Here is a 16,489-nt window from a genome sequence, read left to right on the forward strand (position 1 = left end):
CATATTTAATCGAAAATAACAAACCTAAAGCTATATTCATTATTCTCTAGCTTTTCTATTCCGCTGCTTAAATTTTCCTCCTTATTTAATGCTTCAAAACATGAAGCCACAGTATATGAAACAGTGATGTTTTGATCATTTAAATTGCCACAGGATACAGTGGTGGCACAATAATTAAATTATTCATCATCCCAAGGTTCTGACTGACAATGTAGATATCTAGTGTAAGTTTAAATCCCATCAGTATTTAAATTAATTTAATAGTCTTAAATTAAACAAAGCAGCAATGACTCTGAAATGTCAGAGGAGAAATGGTCTAGCTGGCTACTTTGTGCAGGGTATTTAGATATTGGTAATAAATGCTAGCCTTGAGCAACTCTCAAAATGTGAATTGAAAAATGTTCTATTTACACTTCATTTGTGTGTAAAAGCTAATGAAAGTCAAGAAACAGAAATATTTGGCTTGTCTCAAACACTGGAGTAACTCAGCAGATCAGGCAGCATCTGAGCAGGAAACGGATAGGAGATGATTTGGGTCAGGAACCTTCTTCAGACCAGAAATGTTGCCTTTCCATTTCCTCCACAGATGCTGCCTGACCTCTGAGTTACTTCAGCACTTCGTACTTTGACTCAAGATTCCAGCATCTGCAGTTCTTTATGTCAACATTTGGGTTGAGTTTGGTGGAGGATTAATATCTGTGGTTTGGTGTTGTCCGCGAGCAATAGCTCTGGCAAATGGGAGCACCAAGCAAGTACACGCATACCTTAAAGGAGACCTGCCCTAATGTCCAACGGTTACAGCCTGAGGCTGAACTTTTACGCCATGCAAAAGGTGGCGTAACGAGAGTATTAGAAGCCTGCTGGTACTTAAGTACCTCATGGATGTCAAAGGTTAGACTTGCAACATTAAAAACCTCAAATGGGGCACCCAGACATATGGAGAATATCATGATATATGTCCAGTACAAAAATCATAGGCTCTACACACGATTTTTGATGACTTTTACACTGAAATTTGATCTTGCGGTAAATATGAATATTGAATTATGCAATTCAGATTTCTCAATAACTGTAGTACCTGCAGAATCTTTATTTATACTGTTGAACTGGATTTGACGTACTTTACTAATTTTCTGAAGTAAATAGAAAGTGCAGAACACATCACAGAACAGATGAAGCCTTGACTACTGCATGTGGAGCACATCAAAACTCCCTCCTGAGAATCAGTGTTTTATTTTATGTACCGGCCCGGCACATTATTTCATTGTCACAGTGGACGACATCGTCGGGAGCTCGCAGGTCACAGGTTGGTGACCTGTTTTTTCCGGAGCTCCCGCAACAACAGCTGCGTCCGCTGGACTGGAGGGCCACAGCTTCGTCAGCTTCGACCGCCCCAGGCCGCGGAGTTTGAACTGGCCCATTCGCGGCGCTTGGATTCAGCCGCGGGACTGACGTTACTTACCAGCGCCTGGCGGGGTCAGAACATCCGAAGCCTGGATCGCCCCAGGCGCAGAGGGAGAACAAGGATGGAAGAGACAAAGACTTAAGACTTTTGCCTTCCATCACAGTGAGGAGGTGCCTGGTGAACTCACCGTGGTCGATGTTAAATTTGTGTTTATTGTGAGTTTTTGTCATTTTTATTATATGTATGACTGCAAGGTACGAAATTTCGTTCAGACCAAAAGGTCTGAATGATAAATAAATTCAATTCAATTTAATTCACTTACCAAAAACACTCCTACTGCTGCTCCTATAATGAAGCCTGCCACAACATCCGACCAGTGATTTCGGTATTCCGCCACTCTGTTTATTCCAGTCAGAAATGCCAAACACATGAGACCCAAACAGAGGAGAGGTTTTGCAAGTCTTGTTCCAGTCGTCTTCACAGTGCACGTGATATACATCTGAAGCCACAAAGAAAATTAAGCTGCAATGTTAAACGTTTTTATGCATGATGGTGATTAAGAACTGGGTTAAATATTCAATGCCATGGGATTCATTTCCTTTACAATTTAATTATCCTTCTCCATTGTCAGGGGATGCAAAAGGACCAGTAGATCTGTTTGAAGCTTGCAAAATAAGGCTGGTAGAAAGTGGAATTACGATTTAATGGAGGAACAGTTGGTCTTTGTAACATTAACTTTTTTTTAAGGCTTGATTTCAACATTTAGACTAGCTTTTTGGGACCAACTATAATTCTTTGTTGGTAAATTTAAAGGGGGCGGTATGGTGACGCAATGGTAGAGTTAGTGCCCTAAAGCGCCAGAGACTAGGGTTCGATCCTGGCTACAGGTACTGTCTGTATGGAGTTGGTATGTTCTCCTCGTGACCACACGGATTTTCTCCCACACTCCAAAGATGTACAGGTTTGTAGATTAGTTAGCTTCTGTAAATTGTAAATTGTCCCTAGTGTATAGGATAGTGTTAGCGTATGGGGTGATCACTGGTCGGCGCGGACCCAGTGGGCCGAAGGGCCTGTTTCCGCGCTGTTTCTCTAAACTAATCTAACCTTAGATGGGGCACCTTGATGGGCATGGATGACTTGGGGCAAAGGGCCCATTTGCGGCTGCTTAACCTATGACTCTGGCTCTATTTGGAACAGAGTGAGGAAAAACCTGCGCTTGGCAGATCAGTGAAGCAAGAGAAATCATTGGTGAGGTTGAGTCAATGAACAAAGGTAAGGTCAGCAGAACTGTTGTTGACCTGAAACACAGGGTCACCTGCAACTTCAAGAAACCCATTGTCCATGTTTGTCGTTGGTATATGAGGGTATAATTAAGTGCCTAACTTTTGCAGATCAATTGTTGCAAACTTATTTGGAGAAGCTGTGCCTAGCATAAACAGCAATGCTCTGTGTAACATTTGGTCACATTAAAAGCTGACAAGGCGGCACAGAACGGCAGCATTTCCAGGTCATTAACTCTAGTTCTCTCTCTGGAATTGCTGATGGTTTACAGTACTTTTGTACGTTTTTTTCAATTAGCACTAATATTTGTTAAATGTAGATGGTGATTATACTGTAGATGCTGATTACACTTATGTGACAATTTTTATGATGTGTTGCATTAAATATAGAATGGAAACTATAACATTTAATATTTAGTATAGCAAACTCCCTTTACCCTGGTTGTCAATATGTAGATTGTGTGACTGCTTGTCTTGTTCATTCCCATTATTTAGTGTTGAAATAGATAACTAATAGATAACTTTTTAGGTCGAGTTCCCTTCATGGTACTCAACACAGAGATCATCTGATAACTGGGGCCGAGCTAGTGAGAGATAATAAAAGACTACTTATGCTTTTTGTATTTTTACAAGTTGAAGAGTAGACACTTGCTTGCACTGCTGAGTATTTTCCGATATAATCTTCCTAAGAATATAGTAAATAGAAGCAGAAAGAATCCATGAAATAAGAACAGTCTCGACCCGAAACATCACCTATTCCTTTTCTCCAGCGATGCTGTCTGACTCGTTGAGTTACTCCAGCTGTTTGTGTCTATCTTCAGTTTAAAGCAGCATTTGCAGTTCATCCCTACACTTTAAATAAGGCCATGGATGATCCTGAGTCTCATATCCTACTTTACTAAGTTCCTCGTATGTTGCAAAACATACTTGGCTCATAAAGTATGAGTATGATTGTGATGATGATTATGATCCACTTTTCCCTAGAGGACACTTTATAATGAGGTAATTAATTAATCCATACTGGGACTAATGAATTGTCCCATTGTAAGGTATCTTCTGGCAAAATGTGATCAGAACATAGTAGGATTACATATTAAGTGAGAAAGCGAAAATTGTGGGTCAATAAATACAATTGTAAAGGTATGAATGCAGAATTCCCTGAAATGGATTGTGAAAACAGATGAAAAGCTACAATGGTAAATACATTGTGGCAAGTATTTACGAAGCAATTTTATTATTCTCAGTCGAGAAGGAGTCAAGGTATCCATTGTGAAGCCAAGACTCTCAGAAGATCCACCCATGATTGATCAAGGAAGTTAAGGATGGCGTCAAATTGAAAGAAAATTAATAGAATGTTTTAAAAATTACTGTGGGCCTGAAGATTGACAAAAATTTAGAATCCTGGATGGGATGACTAAAAAACTACTAAAAGGGGTAGAAAACAGTTTGTGAGAGCAAGCTGGATAGAAAAAGAATTTTAAAATGGATGCAGAAAGGAGGGGAATAGCTAGGGTAAGCATTTGTTCTTTAGAGGAAGAGACTGTGGAATTAATAATAGATAGAAAGTCCCTTTGCTGTGGTAGGGCTATGATGGTGCAGATCAGTTCAAGAACCTGATGGTTGCAGGAAAGTAGCTGTTGCTGATGCTAGTGGTGTGTAACACCAGGCTTCTGTATCTTCTGCCTGATGAAACCAACACGAAGAGAGCATGGGCCGGATGATGGGGATAGATAGATGCTGTCTTCTTGAGGTAGTGCCTCGTGTAGATGCTTTCGATGGTGGGGAAGGCCCTGAGAGACTGGGCTGACTCCACCACTCTTAAACCCCCTGCATTCCTGCACATTGGAATTGCCTTATTAGGCCATGATGCAACCAGTCAGGATACTTTCTACAGTGCATCTGAAGAACAATAGTAGAGTCTTCGATGACATGCCAAACTTCTAAGAATGTAGAGGCACTGGTGCACCCAATTCATGATCCCAACTGCGTGCTGGGCCCAAAACAGGTCATCTGAGATGTTAACACCCAGGAATTTGAAGCTACTAACTCACTCCACCACTGACCCAGCAATGAAGCATGGTCTCCCCACTTCCCTATTCTGAAGTCAATGTAATTCCTTGGTTTTACTGACATTGCGTGAAAGGTGTTCTCTCTCTCTCTCTCTCTCTCTCTCTCTCTCTGTATGCTGACTCATCACCACCCATGATTCAGTCAACAACAGTGGTATTGCCGGAGAATGTACAGACAACATTGGAGCTGTGCTTAGGTACACAGTCATAGGTGTGAAGACCAAGGGACTAAGCACGCTGCATTGAGGTGTACGCGTTGATGGTCAGTTGGAAGGAGATGTGACTCGGGTCTACTGATAAGGAAATATTGGTTCCTGTTGCAATGGGAGATACAGAAGCGGAGGCCTTGGAGCTTGGTGATGAGGTTGGAAGAGATGATTGCACTGAATGTTGAGATACAGTCAATGAACAGCAGCCTGACATGTGTTCTGGTTATCCAGACGGTCCAGAGAAGAATGGAGAGCCAGTGAGATAACACCTGCAGTCGACCTGTTGTGGCAATAGGAAACATTGAACAGGACATTTTTGAGGTAGGAGTTGATTTGCATCGTGATAATGGAGATTTCAATGGAGGTATGCAGGGGCACGTTCTTTACACAGAGAGCAGTGGGGACCTGGAATGCATTGCCAGGTGTTGGTAAATGCAAATATGACAGTCTGGTTTAAGAGGCTTGTAGATAGGCGCAGGTAAAGTGCAGGGAATAAAGGGATATGGATCATAAACAGGCAGATGAGATCAGTTAAACCTGGCATCATGTTCGGCCAAAATATTGTGAGCCAAAGGGCCCATTCCTGTGCTGTACTGTTCAATGTTCTATGCTCTATGTTCTATAATCAATCCCTTAAATTATCTCATTACAGTGGATTTCAGTGCCACGGGAGTGCAGACATTGAGGCATGTTACCTTGCTCTTCCAGGGCACTGGTACAATAGCTGCTCTTTTACAGCATTAGTAACCACAGACTACTGAAATTAAAGGTTTACAATGTCCTTGAATATTCCTGCCAGTTGGTACGCACATGTCTTTAGTATTTGGCCAGCTACACCACCTGGGCCGCATGCCCTGTGTGGCTTCGCCCACTTATAGGATGCTCCACACGTCAGTCTTACCTGAAAGCTTCCTCAGTACCTTGCACAATGGCAGCCTCCCTGAAGCTTCCAGGTGCTGTGCTTGCATTCAAGTGATATGGTCCACCAAGTCTGTCTGGCAGTCATAGGATCGTTAATGCATTTAAATAGCTTGAAAAACTGTTTCCTATTGATGTGTTTTGGCTGCAGATTTCAGCTTTAATAAGTCAAATCATGAGTATAGATGGGCATGTAATTGAAATGTCAGTGGGAGAGCACTTTTGCAGATAGTGCTCCTAACTCTGCAAGTACCAAGGTAGTTATGAAAAGGCATAATGACAGTCTAGATATTAAGGTCAAGACTCATCAAAATCATTTCACGAAAATGGCAAAAGTAGACTGGGAGCAACTAATTGCAGGGAAGTCCACATCAAGTGAGTGGAAGTCTTTCAAAAGAGGAAAGAAAATTAAGATTTCAGGGCCAATATGTTTCCATAACATGAAAGGTATAAACTGTAAGTGCAAAGAACCCTAGCTGTTTAAAGTCACTGAGAAATGGATTAAGGAAAAAAAGGGAAGCAAATGGCTTTGACAGGGAACTGAAAAACCTTAAATGCTCCACAGAAATGTTGAAAATGGAGGATGGTTACTTAACAAGAAAATTAGGAGGGGAAGGAGGGGGACATGAAATATTACCCGAGGATAAAATTAATAAATCCCAAAGTATTTTAGAAGTAAATTAAGGCACGCGGGTAACAAGGGAGTTGGGCATGTTAGGGATGAAAGGGGCAATATATATACGTTGAGCCAGAAGATGATGGCAAGGTTTTAAATTAATATTTTTGTTTTTTATTCACTAAGTAAAAGGAACTGTGCTGGAGTGCTCCAGAGGGTCAGGCATGGATAGGTGACGTTTTGGTCGGGACCTTTCTATTTCTGTAAAGGGAGGGGCACTGACTTTGGTGCATTCCTTCACAGTGGGAAACTTTGATTCTGCTTGGTGGGGATGTTTTATGTTGAATTCTATCACGTGTTGTGTTCTTTATTTTATTTATATTGCTGTATGGTGATCCCATTCACTGTCCCAACTGGCACATGTGACAAATAAATGTAGCTTGTATCTTGTAGTGAAATTCTAGAACAAGTTATGATTAGAAAGGGGAAAGTATCAGATGTCTTTGGGACGTTAAAGGTTGAAGGTAAGGGAGTTAAAGGTTTAGTGGAGTAATACGGGATAATGTTTTCATCCTGATGGTTGGAATTTAGAGCAGACTGTCTGGTGGTGGAGACGGGCACTCGAACAACATTTAAGTAGCATCTACAAGAGCACCTCCATCTCCAATGCATTGAGGTCTACAGACCAATTCCTGGGAAACAGGAGTCGTATAGACAGGAGAAAGACACAAAAAGCTGGAGTAACTCCGCGGATCAGGCAGCATCTTTGGAGAAAAGGAATAGGTGACGTTTCGGGTCGAGACCCTTCTTCAGACTGAGACGTCTATAGACAAGTGCGTAGGAAGGAATTGCAGATGCTGGTTTAAACCGACAATAGACACAAAATGCTGGAGTAACTCAATGTGACAGGCAGCTTCTCTGGAGCGAAGGAATGGGTGATGTTTCGGGTTGAGGGTCACCCATTCCTTCTCTCCAGAGATGCTGCCTCCCACTGAGTAACTCCAGCTTCAGTCTATAGACAGGTACTTGATGCTCATTGCAGGCACGTTTCTGCACCATAGGACTCTATCATGCATTACCACAGAGATGAGGTAACTACTCTTCCAGACCTATATGCAACCATCTTGAGTCAATTCTGTGACCATTTGAAGCAATGAATATAACTGCAATGACATTTAAGAAATAGCAGCAGTGAGAAGCATATAATAACGCATGAAAGATGTACTTACTGCCAGGTATACTGCTGCATACACACTTAAAGCTGCCTCTTTGGACGGGAATGTCTTCCTGGCTTTTGTTATGTCATCTACGTTGCCCGTGCAGGCTTCTTCGCTGCTGATGAACTGCGCCGATTCATGATGACAGCCCAGCGCTGTGTAGTTGGGTTTACAGACTGTGAGAAAGTGCGGCGCTAGATTTCCCGTCACCACTTGTCCAGCATTTACGAAAATATCAGTAACAAAAAGTCCAAATGCATAAACCCCTATGAAATAAAAATAGCAATTAGAGTGCCCTTCGATATAAAATTACAAACAAACTAGATAACTCAACTAAAAATGAATATGAAATCCAATTTTCACCTCGTTCAACAATCACCCTTGCTTTTTAGCAGTGATTCTGGAGTTTTGAGGTGAGTTTTCATCAATCACTTGTGTTGCATTTGTTTCTGTGTGTGTGCGCCTTAGTTAATGTAAAACACAACTTGCGAGAGACACTCGTCAGGTCAGGTGATGCGCAGGAAGGAACTGCAGGTTCTGGTTATACCCAAGATAGACACAAAATGCTGGAGTAACTCAGCGGGTCAGGCACCATCTCTGGAGAGAAGGAATGGGTGACCTTACGGGTCGAGACCTTTCTTCATACTGAGGGTCAGGGGAGAGGGAAACTGGAGGTGTGAGAAGGTACAAAGAACAAAAGAATGAAAGGTCATGGTGATGTTTTGGGTCAGGACACTTCTTCAATTTGACGAAAGGTCCCAACCAGAAATGTCACCTACCCTTGTCCTCCAGAAATGCTGCCTAGCCCGCTGAGTTACTCAGCATCTGCAGTTCCTTGTATCTCCCTCACAGTTAATGTCAACATGTATTTTTGTGCAAATAAGATTTCTCAGACTGAAATGTTGTGACAAAATATGTTGCGACAGCATAATTAGATCATGTTGACTGGATGAAGAGCTTCACACTTGTTCAAGAGCATTTCTGCTCAAGGAAACATATGACTAATAGTGAAGGGTAATAATTACAGGTAATTATTAAATGAAGTCTGACAGTGTCCCCTGATATTTCTAATTGAGGACAGAGAATGCCCCCTGACAGAGATATAATAAGTGTTAGGAGTGTCAGGTCTGAGTAGAACTGTTTTTATGTTTGTTAAAGGACAAGAATGCTGAGGTTGTAAAATTAATCCCCCCATTTATTGCATCCGGTGTATACAGCATGGGGCTCAGCTTTGCTGCAGGAATGAGGAAGACTTTCTCACAATGGCCCAAAAGTGTGCTTGAACATATTTATAGAATGGCTTTCTTGTAAGAAAGATTAAGCTGGAAAAAAAAATCAGTTAAGAAAATCTGATCAAAGACTCATTTGATTAAAAGGTAGACACAAAATGCTGGAGTAACTCAGCGAGACAGGCGGCATCTTTGGAGAGAAGGAATGGGTGACGTTTCGGGTCGAGACCCACCTTCAAACTGAAGACCTCATTTGATTAGATTTCTTACTACTCTCCCCGTATATGTGCTATCTAAGCTGCTGATTATTTAACCATATAACCATATAACAATTACAGCACGGAAACAGGCCATCTCGACCCTTCTAGTCCATTCCGAACACATATTCTCCCCTAGTCCCATATACCTGCGCTCAGACCATAACCTTCCATTCCCTTCCCGTCCATATAACTATCCAATTTATGGACGGGAAGGGAATGGAAGGTTATGGTCTGAGCGCATGGTTATATGGTTAATTATAATTGTTATATGGTAAGAGATCTATTTCTCCTATCTTCTGATTCTATTTCAGTTTCCGTTACCATTTTTTTCAATTTGATACTCCTACCGAACAGCCTGAAAGTGGCTTTGCAGGTAGGTAGGTTTGTCAGGTTGATTAGTAGGACTGGGTGTTACGATCCCTATGATTTCACTACAATTGGTATTCTTGGGTATGACCTCTAGGTGAATTTGCTAACAATCAGACACATCTTCAGTTGTGTACCTCAACGTCACTGGGTGTTTCGGCCTTTTATCACAGATAGCTATAGTGAAGAAAGCTATTGGCATGCTGGCTTTCATCAGTCAGGGAATTGAGTATAGTTTAGAGATACAGTGTGGAAACCGGCCCTTCGGTCCCCTAAGTCCATGCCGACCAATGATCACTCATACACCGTTACTCCTACAAAGTGGGGGAAATTTACGGAAGCCAATTAACCTACAATCCTGGAATGTGGGCGGAAACAGGTTCACCCAGAGAAAAAACCCACATGGTCACAGGGGAACCCACATGGTTGTTTTTTTTGTTATGTTGAAGTGTGTTTTTTATGTTTTTTTTAATGTTTTAATGTGGGGGAAGAGGGTACGGTAAGGGGGATACCGTCCTTCAGTCGCTTCCTGGAGAGGACGCAACTATTATTCGAGTCGCGTCCTCACCTCCCCCCCCCCCAGCGACTCTTTCCTGCCTGGACAGCATCCGGGGCTGGCGATGCCCTTACCGGGGATCGCTGTCTGGAGCCCGGAGTGCTGGAGCCCACGGCCTGTGGACTCGGGAGCTGCGGACTCCGGTGGGAGGCGGCTGATCGGGAAGTCCGGGCCGCTGAGGAGGATTTTCACCATCGGGGTTCGGCAGCAGCGTTCCATCAGCCCGGCGAGAGGGCCTGAGCATCGGGCCGCCCGTGGTGGCAACTGCGGGTGCTCGGAAGGCCCCGACCACGGGTGAACATCTGGGAAGATCGGAGGGGAGGCTGGCTGGACTATGGTGCCTGCCTCACCTTGGTGCCATTGTGTTATGTTGTGTCGTTTTCCTTTTTTTTTCTTCTCTATTTCTATTTTATTTTTAATATGTTTTATTATTTATTATTTATTTATTTTTATGATACTGACTGTAAAGGGAAATTCATTTCGTTGTCTCTAATTGAGACAATGACAATAAATTTGAATACAATACAAACACCACACAGAGAGCAGCCAAAGTCAGGATCGAACCCAGGTCTCTGCTACTGCAATACAGCAGCTCTACCGTTGCGTCACTGTGCCACAGAAGTTGGAACTAACATTGTACAAGATGTTGGTGAGGTCGCACTTGGACTAATGTGTTCAGCTTTGGTCACCCTACTATAGGAGAGATGCAAATAAGTTGGATAAAGTACAGAGAAGGTTTATGAGGACTTGGGGGGGCTCAAGGGTGATCTAAAGAGAGAGTTTGGACGGGCTAGGTCTTTATTCCTTGGAGCACAAGAGGCTGAGGGGTGATCTTAGGGAAATATATGAATCATGAGCAAAATAGGCAGGTGAATACACACAGTCTTTTTCTCAGAGCAGGGGAATCAGGAACTAGTGGACATGGGCAGCTTTAGCAGGAACCCGAGGGGGAAATTTATCATGCAAGAGGGTGGTGGGCGTATGGAACATTTTGGTATTTTACAAATCTATACAGGATGCTAAACATTTGTGAAGAAGTTATCTTATATTAATATCCGGACCGCCAAAAAAATTATCTGCTCTTCTCATCATGATGTAGTGCTGTGAATAAGCATTGGAAACTTTGACACAGATCTCTGCATAAGAAGTTATGTTTTACTAAACTACATAGCAATTATTACATTTAAATGATGCTGAAACCAAGTTGGAATCTCTGGTACTTGACATCAATTTAAATTAGCATATGAAGTGCAACTCGAAAATTGTACTAAGAGATTATGAAAGTTCATCTTATGAAACATAAAACTGCAGACATATTATTTGGTTCCCATGTCATTAACATTTTCTGGGCCCATCTTACATCAAGATGCCTTTTATTCCCCATTCCTTCCCAATCTTCTCTCCCCTATAACTTGTAATTCTTATGTTTCTCACAATCCTTTGTCATTCACTGTTCTTCAAGCCGGGACCATTTTGGCAACAAACAAGAATCGTCCATTCAAGAGCCACATTAACTTCTAAATTAACACATTGTTTACTGCTTATTAATGATGCGATTTTGCAGAACAGCTTGTGTGACTAAAACAAAGTCTGCTGGCAGAATAAAATGAGCTTGCCTTTATAAAATAAACTGGGAATATTGTGCCACCAGACACCTACATGTAAGCACTTGCACTCTCTTCCATACATGCACATGGACACACGCTCTCAATCATAGATTAAATGTCCATGTCTATCCACAATCTCATTGCTTCTCATCCCTCTCCACTTGACTCCTCACTCCCACACAGACGATTCTATTCCTGCAGCTTTTCACTTAGTTTAGTTTAGAGATACACATGGAAACAGCCCCTTTGGCTCACCTAGTCCGCACCGACCAGCAATCCCCGCACCCTTTCACTATCCTACACACATTAGCAGCAATTTAACATTTATACCAAGCCAATTAACCTACAAACCTGTGCGTGTTTGGAGTGTGGGAGGAAACCGAAGATCACAAAGAAAACACACGCTGGTCATAGGGATTTCACTGTACCTTAATTGGCTCATGTGACAATTAAATTGAATCTTGAATCTTGAGAATGTACAAGCTCCGTTCAGACAGCGCCCATAGACAGGATCAAACCCACGTCTCTGGCGCTGTAAGGCAGTAGCTCTACCGCTATGCCACTGTGCCGCCCAACTTAAGTTTCCTATTCCTCCCTTCCCTCTCCGTGGGCCCATCTCATCTTCCCACATATGTTCTCCCTTCAACATTTACATCCTCTCCCTCTGTGCACACCTTTGCATATTCCCAGACAGGCTCCACTTCCCGGCCTCACTCCATCCACACATTCAGCCCTCTTTCCAGCCATGTTCTGTTTGCACATTTATACATAAGCCATTCAGCCCATCAAGTCTACTCCACCATTCAATTATGGCTGATCTATCTCTCCCTCATATCCCCATTCTCCTACCTTCTCCCCATAACCCCCAACACCCGCAGTAATCAAGAATCGATCTATCTCTGCCTTAAAAATATCCATTGACTTGGCTTCCACAGCCTTTTATTGCAATGAATTCCACAATCAACACCCTCTGACTAAAGAAACTCCTTTCCAAAAGGAACGTCCTTTAATTCTGAGGCTATGCCCTCTGGTCCTAAACTCTCCCACCTCCCATTCCTAACCATTCCTTTCCACATAGCTGTCCTGGTCTTAATCCTGTCTATTTCTCTTCCCACAGATGCTGCCTGACCTGTGGAGTGTTTCCAACATGTTTCAGTTTTTTTTCCAGACTTCCGTTTATAAATCTTAATTCGCTATCTGCACAAATTATAATGTAAACAGTTGGTCATTCATCGGGTCAATGGGAACAATCACTGGCTCATTCTTCGCACAAAGAATATTGCCTTAACTTTTGACGTGCTAGAGAATGGTTTAGCCGACACTCTGTTTAATTATTCGTTGAAAAGCAGGACATAAAGACGTGTGCCTCTTAATCTGCTTTCATGATCACATTGTAAATTGATTACCAAGCAATTTTGAAATTAGATTAGAGCAGCACGGTGGCACAGCAGTAGAGTTGCTGCTTACAGCGTCAGAGATCAAGGCTCAATCCTGACTTCGGTTGTTGTCTGTACAGAGTTTGTACGTTGTCCCCGTGGCCGCATGGGTTTTCCCCGATGCTCCGGTTTCCTCCCACATTCCAAAGACGTACAGAATTGTAGGTTAATTGGCTTTGGTAAAGATTGGAAATTGTCCCTATTGTGTAGGATAGCACTAGTGAACGGGGATCGCTGGTCGGCGCGGACTTGGTGGGCCGAGGGCCTGTTTCCACGCTGAATCTCTAAACTAAACCAAAATTAAACTAAACGTAGGACAGTGGAAATCAGAATCTTGTTTTCAAGGAAATACATTATTTTGTACCCAGTAGCGCTTGTCCTGCCATCGTTAATTTTCAACAACAAAAGTTTGTGAGAAACAGAGGAATTGCAACTTGTTGAGGTTGGCACGATTGGAAAAGAATGGGGAATATATTACAAAATCACATTATTCCTCTGTATGTTTACTGTTAAGAGATTTTGTGAATTTCTGAGCTTGGTCTCATCCAAACAAACAGATGGTGTGAACTAGTGATGTTAATTTAGAGCTAAATGTTGGCCAAACTACGAGGGTGAATTCCCATGCTCCACTTTGAAATATGTAGTGTCAAGTGATTCTGTGTCTACCTGAGACTAATGATCATCTCGTTGAAAGACATCACCTGTGAGTTAGAGTATGGGGATCTATTGCTATACCAGTACAGGTAGTTTTGATGTGACATTATGGTTAAGCTGTTACAAAATCTCACGTTGTAGAAAATCTCAATAAGATTTGATTGACCCCTCTGCCCCCACCCCCAAAGAAGTTCATTTAATTCATTTCTCCCAGTTTTCTGATTTGGTTCAGCCTCTCTTTAGGATATGGAAAGGTTAAGTGAATGTGCAAAAAATTGGCAGATGGAGTACAATATGGTGAAACAAAGAACTGCAGATGCTTGTTACATCACAAAAGGACACAAAGTGCTGAAGTAACTCAGCGTGTCAAGCAGCATCTCTGTAGAACATGGATAGTTGACGTTTCAGGTCGAGACCCGTCTTCAGAATCAGTCCTTAACTTCCTTAGACTCGAATAGCGTTCTACTTGGTGCCTTTCTTCCTCACTAGAATATACTTTCATTAAGATTTATTAAATTCCCCTTTAAACCAGGAGGCAGCTCGAATGTCGGTGTAACATCACTCCCTGACGAGCTCAATGCGTTTTACGCACGCTTTGACAGGGAGAATACTGATGTGCCTTCCCGATTCCCCATTCGCTGTGATGGCATTTCAGTCTCAGTCACAGAGGCCGATGTCAGGAAATCCTTCAGAGGGGTGAACCCCCGAAAAGCACCTGGTCCTGATGGTATACCCGGTCGTGTTCTAAAAACCTGTGCGGACCAACTGGCGGGAGTTTTTACGGACATTTTCAATCTCTCACTTCTGAGGTCTGAGGTCCCCACCTGCTTTAAAAGGGCATCAATTATACCGGTGCCCAAGAAGAGTAAGGTGACGTGCCTCAATGACTATCGACCAGTGGCACTAACGCCGGTGGTGAGGAAGTGCTTTGAGAGGTTGATCATGGAGCAAATCACCTCCTACCATGACAAAAACCTGGACCCACTGCAGTTCGCGTACCGCCACAACAGATCAACGGTGGATGCGATCTCGCTGGCCCTCCACTCCGCACTGGACCACTTGGACAACAAAAACTCATAGGTCAGGCTGTTATTCATCGATTACAGCTCGGCATTTAACACAATCATCCCCTCCAAACTGGTTACCAAACTCGCAGAACTGGGTCTCTGCGCATCCCTCTGCAACTGGATCCTCGACTTCCTCATCCACAGACCACAGTCTGTTCGTATTGGTGGAAATGTGTCAGCCTCGATAACAATCAGCACGGGAGCACCTCAAGGCTGCGTGCTCAGCCCTCTGCTGTACTCACTCTATACCCATGACTACGTAGCGAACCACAGTGCGAACTCCATCATCAAGTTCGCTGACGACACCACTATTGTGGGGCGTATCACTGATGGGGATGAGTCAGAATATAGAAGGGAGATCAAGCAACTGTCCATATGGTGCCAGCGCAATAACCTGGCCCTCAACACCAGCAAAACCAAGGAACTGATTGTGGACTTTGGAAGGAGTAGGAGGGGAACCCACAGCCCCGTTTATATCAACGGGTCGATGGTTGAAAGGGTCAAGAACTTCAAATTCCTGGGCGTGCACATCTCTGAAGATCTTTCCTGGTCCGAGAACACTAACGCAATTATAAAAAAAGCTCATCAGCGCCTCTACTTCCTGTGAAGATTACGGAGAGTCGGATTGTCAAGGATGACTCTCTCTAACTTCTACAGGTGCACAGTCGAGAGCATGCTGACCGGTTGCATCATGGCTCGGTTCGGCAATGTGAGCGCCCTGGAGAGGAAAAGACTACAAAAAGTAGTAAACACTGCCCAGTCCATCATCGGCTCTGACCTTCCTTCCATCGAGGGGATTTATCGCAGTCGCTGCCTCAAAAAGACTGGCAGTATCATCAAAGACCCACACCATCCTGGCCACACACTCATCTCCCTGCTACCTTCAGGTAGAAGGTACAGGAGCCTGAAGACTGCAACAACCAGGTTCAGGAATAGCTACTTCCCCACAGCCATCAGGCTATTAAACCTGGCTCGGACAAACTCTGATTATTAATAACCACTTTCTGTTATTTGCACTTTACCAGTTTATTTATTCATGTGTGTATATATTTATATCATGGTATATGGACACATTTATCTGTCTTGTAGTAAATACCTACTATTTTCTGTGTGCTTAAGCAATGCAAGAATTTCATTGTCCTATACAGGGACACATGACAATAAACTCGCTTGAACTTGAACTTGAAATCCCTACCCACTACTGAGCTGCAGTCTTGCTCTTTAAACCGTTTCCCCAGCTCAGCTGAGCACAAGAGGCTTGTGCTCCCATTACTGTAGGAAACACAGAAGATTATGCACACACCTATAACCCCAAATTACAACTATTTGCAAAGAACTAAGTTAACAGCTTATCAGTTTTAGTAGTGGGCTGAGGTATAAATATCGGCTGTTACATTGACGGAATGTTGCCATTCTTTCTGGAGAGTGCTGTGGGATCTTATACCTCTGGTGAGGAGAAATATTACTACCTCCAGACGCAAATTTGCAATTTCAGATCTTCTGCCTTACCAGACTTGCTTCGCTCATTTCCAGCATTCTCATGAATCTTTCCCTGTTTCCCACTGATCTCATTTATGTCTGTAGACTTGCATTTCCACCA

At 42.9% G+C, this 16,489-nt stretch overlaps 1 protein-coding gene across 1 annotated transcript in view; it reads right to left on the minus strand.

Moving 5' to 3' along the window:
- Positions 1-16,489, minus strand: part of LOC129700787 (phospholipid phosphatase-related protein type 5-like) — a 98,445-nt gene that overhangs the window by 22,894 nt on the left and 59,062 nt on the right. Inside the window, exons 3-4 of the mRNA XM_055641484.1 lie at positions 7,727-7,980; positions 1,728-1,904 (exon numbers count right to left, since the gene is read on the minus strand). Of these exons, the coding sequence (XP_055497459.1) occupies positions 1,728-1,904; positions 7,727-7,980 (431 nt within the window). The remainder of the gene's footprint in view (positions 1-1,727; positions 1,905-7,726; positions 7,981-16,489) is intronic.

Source organism: Leucoraja erinacea, chromosome 10 (genome assembly GCF_028641065.1).
Source record: "Leucoraja erinacea ecotype New England chromosome 10, Leri_hhj_1, whole genome shotgun sequence".
Taxonomy (NCBI): domain Eukaryota; kingdom Metazoa; phylum Chordata; class Chondrichthyes; order Rajiformes; family Rajidae; genus Leucoraja; species Leucoraja erinaceus.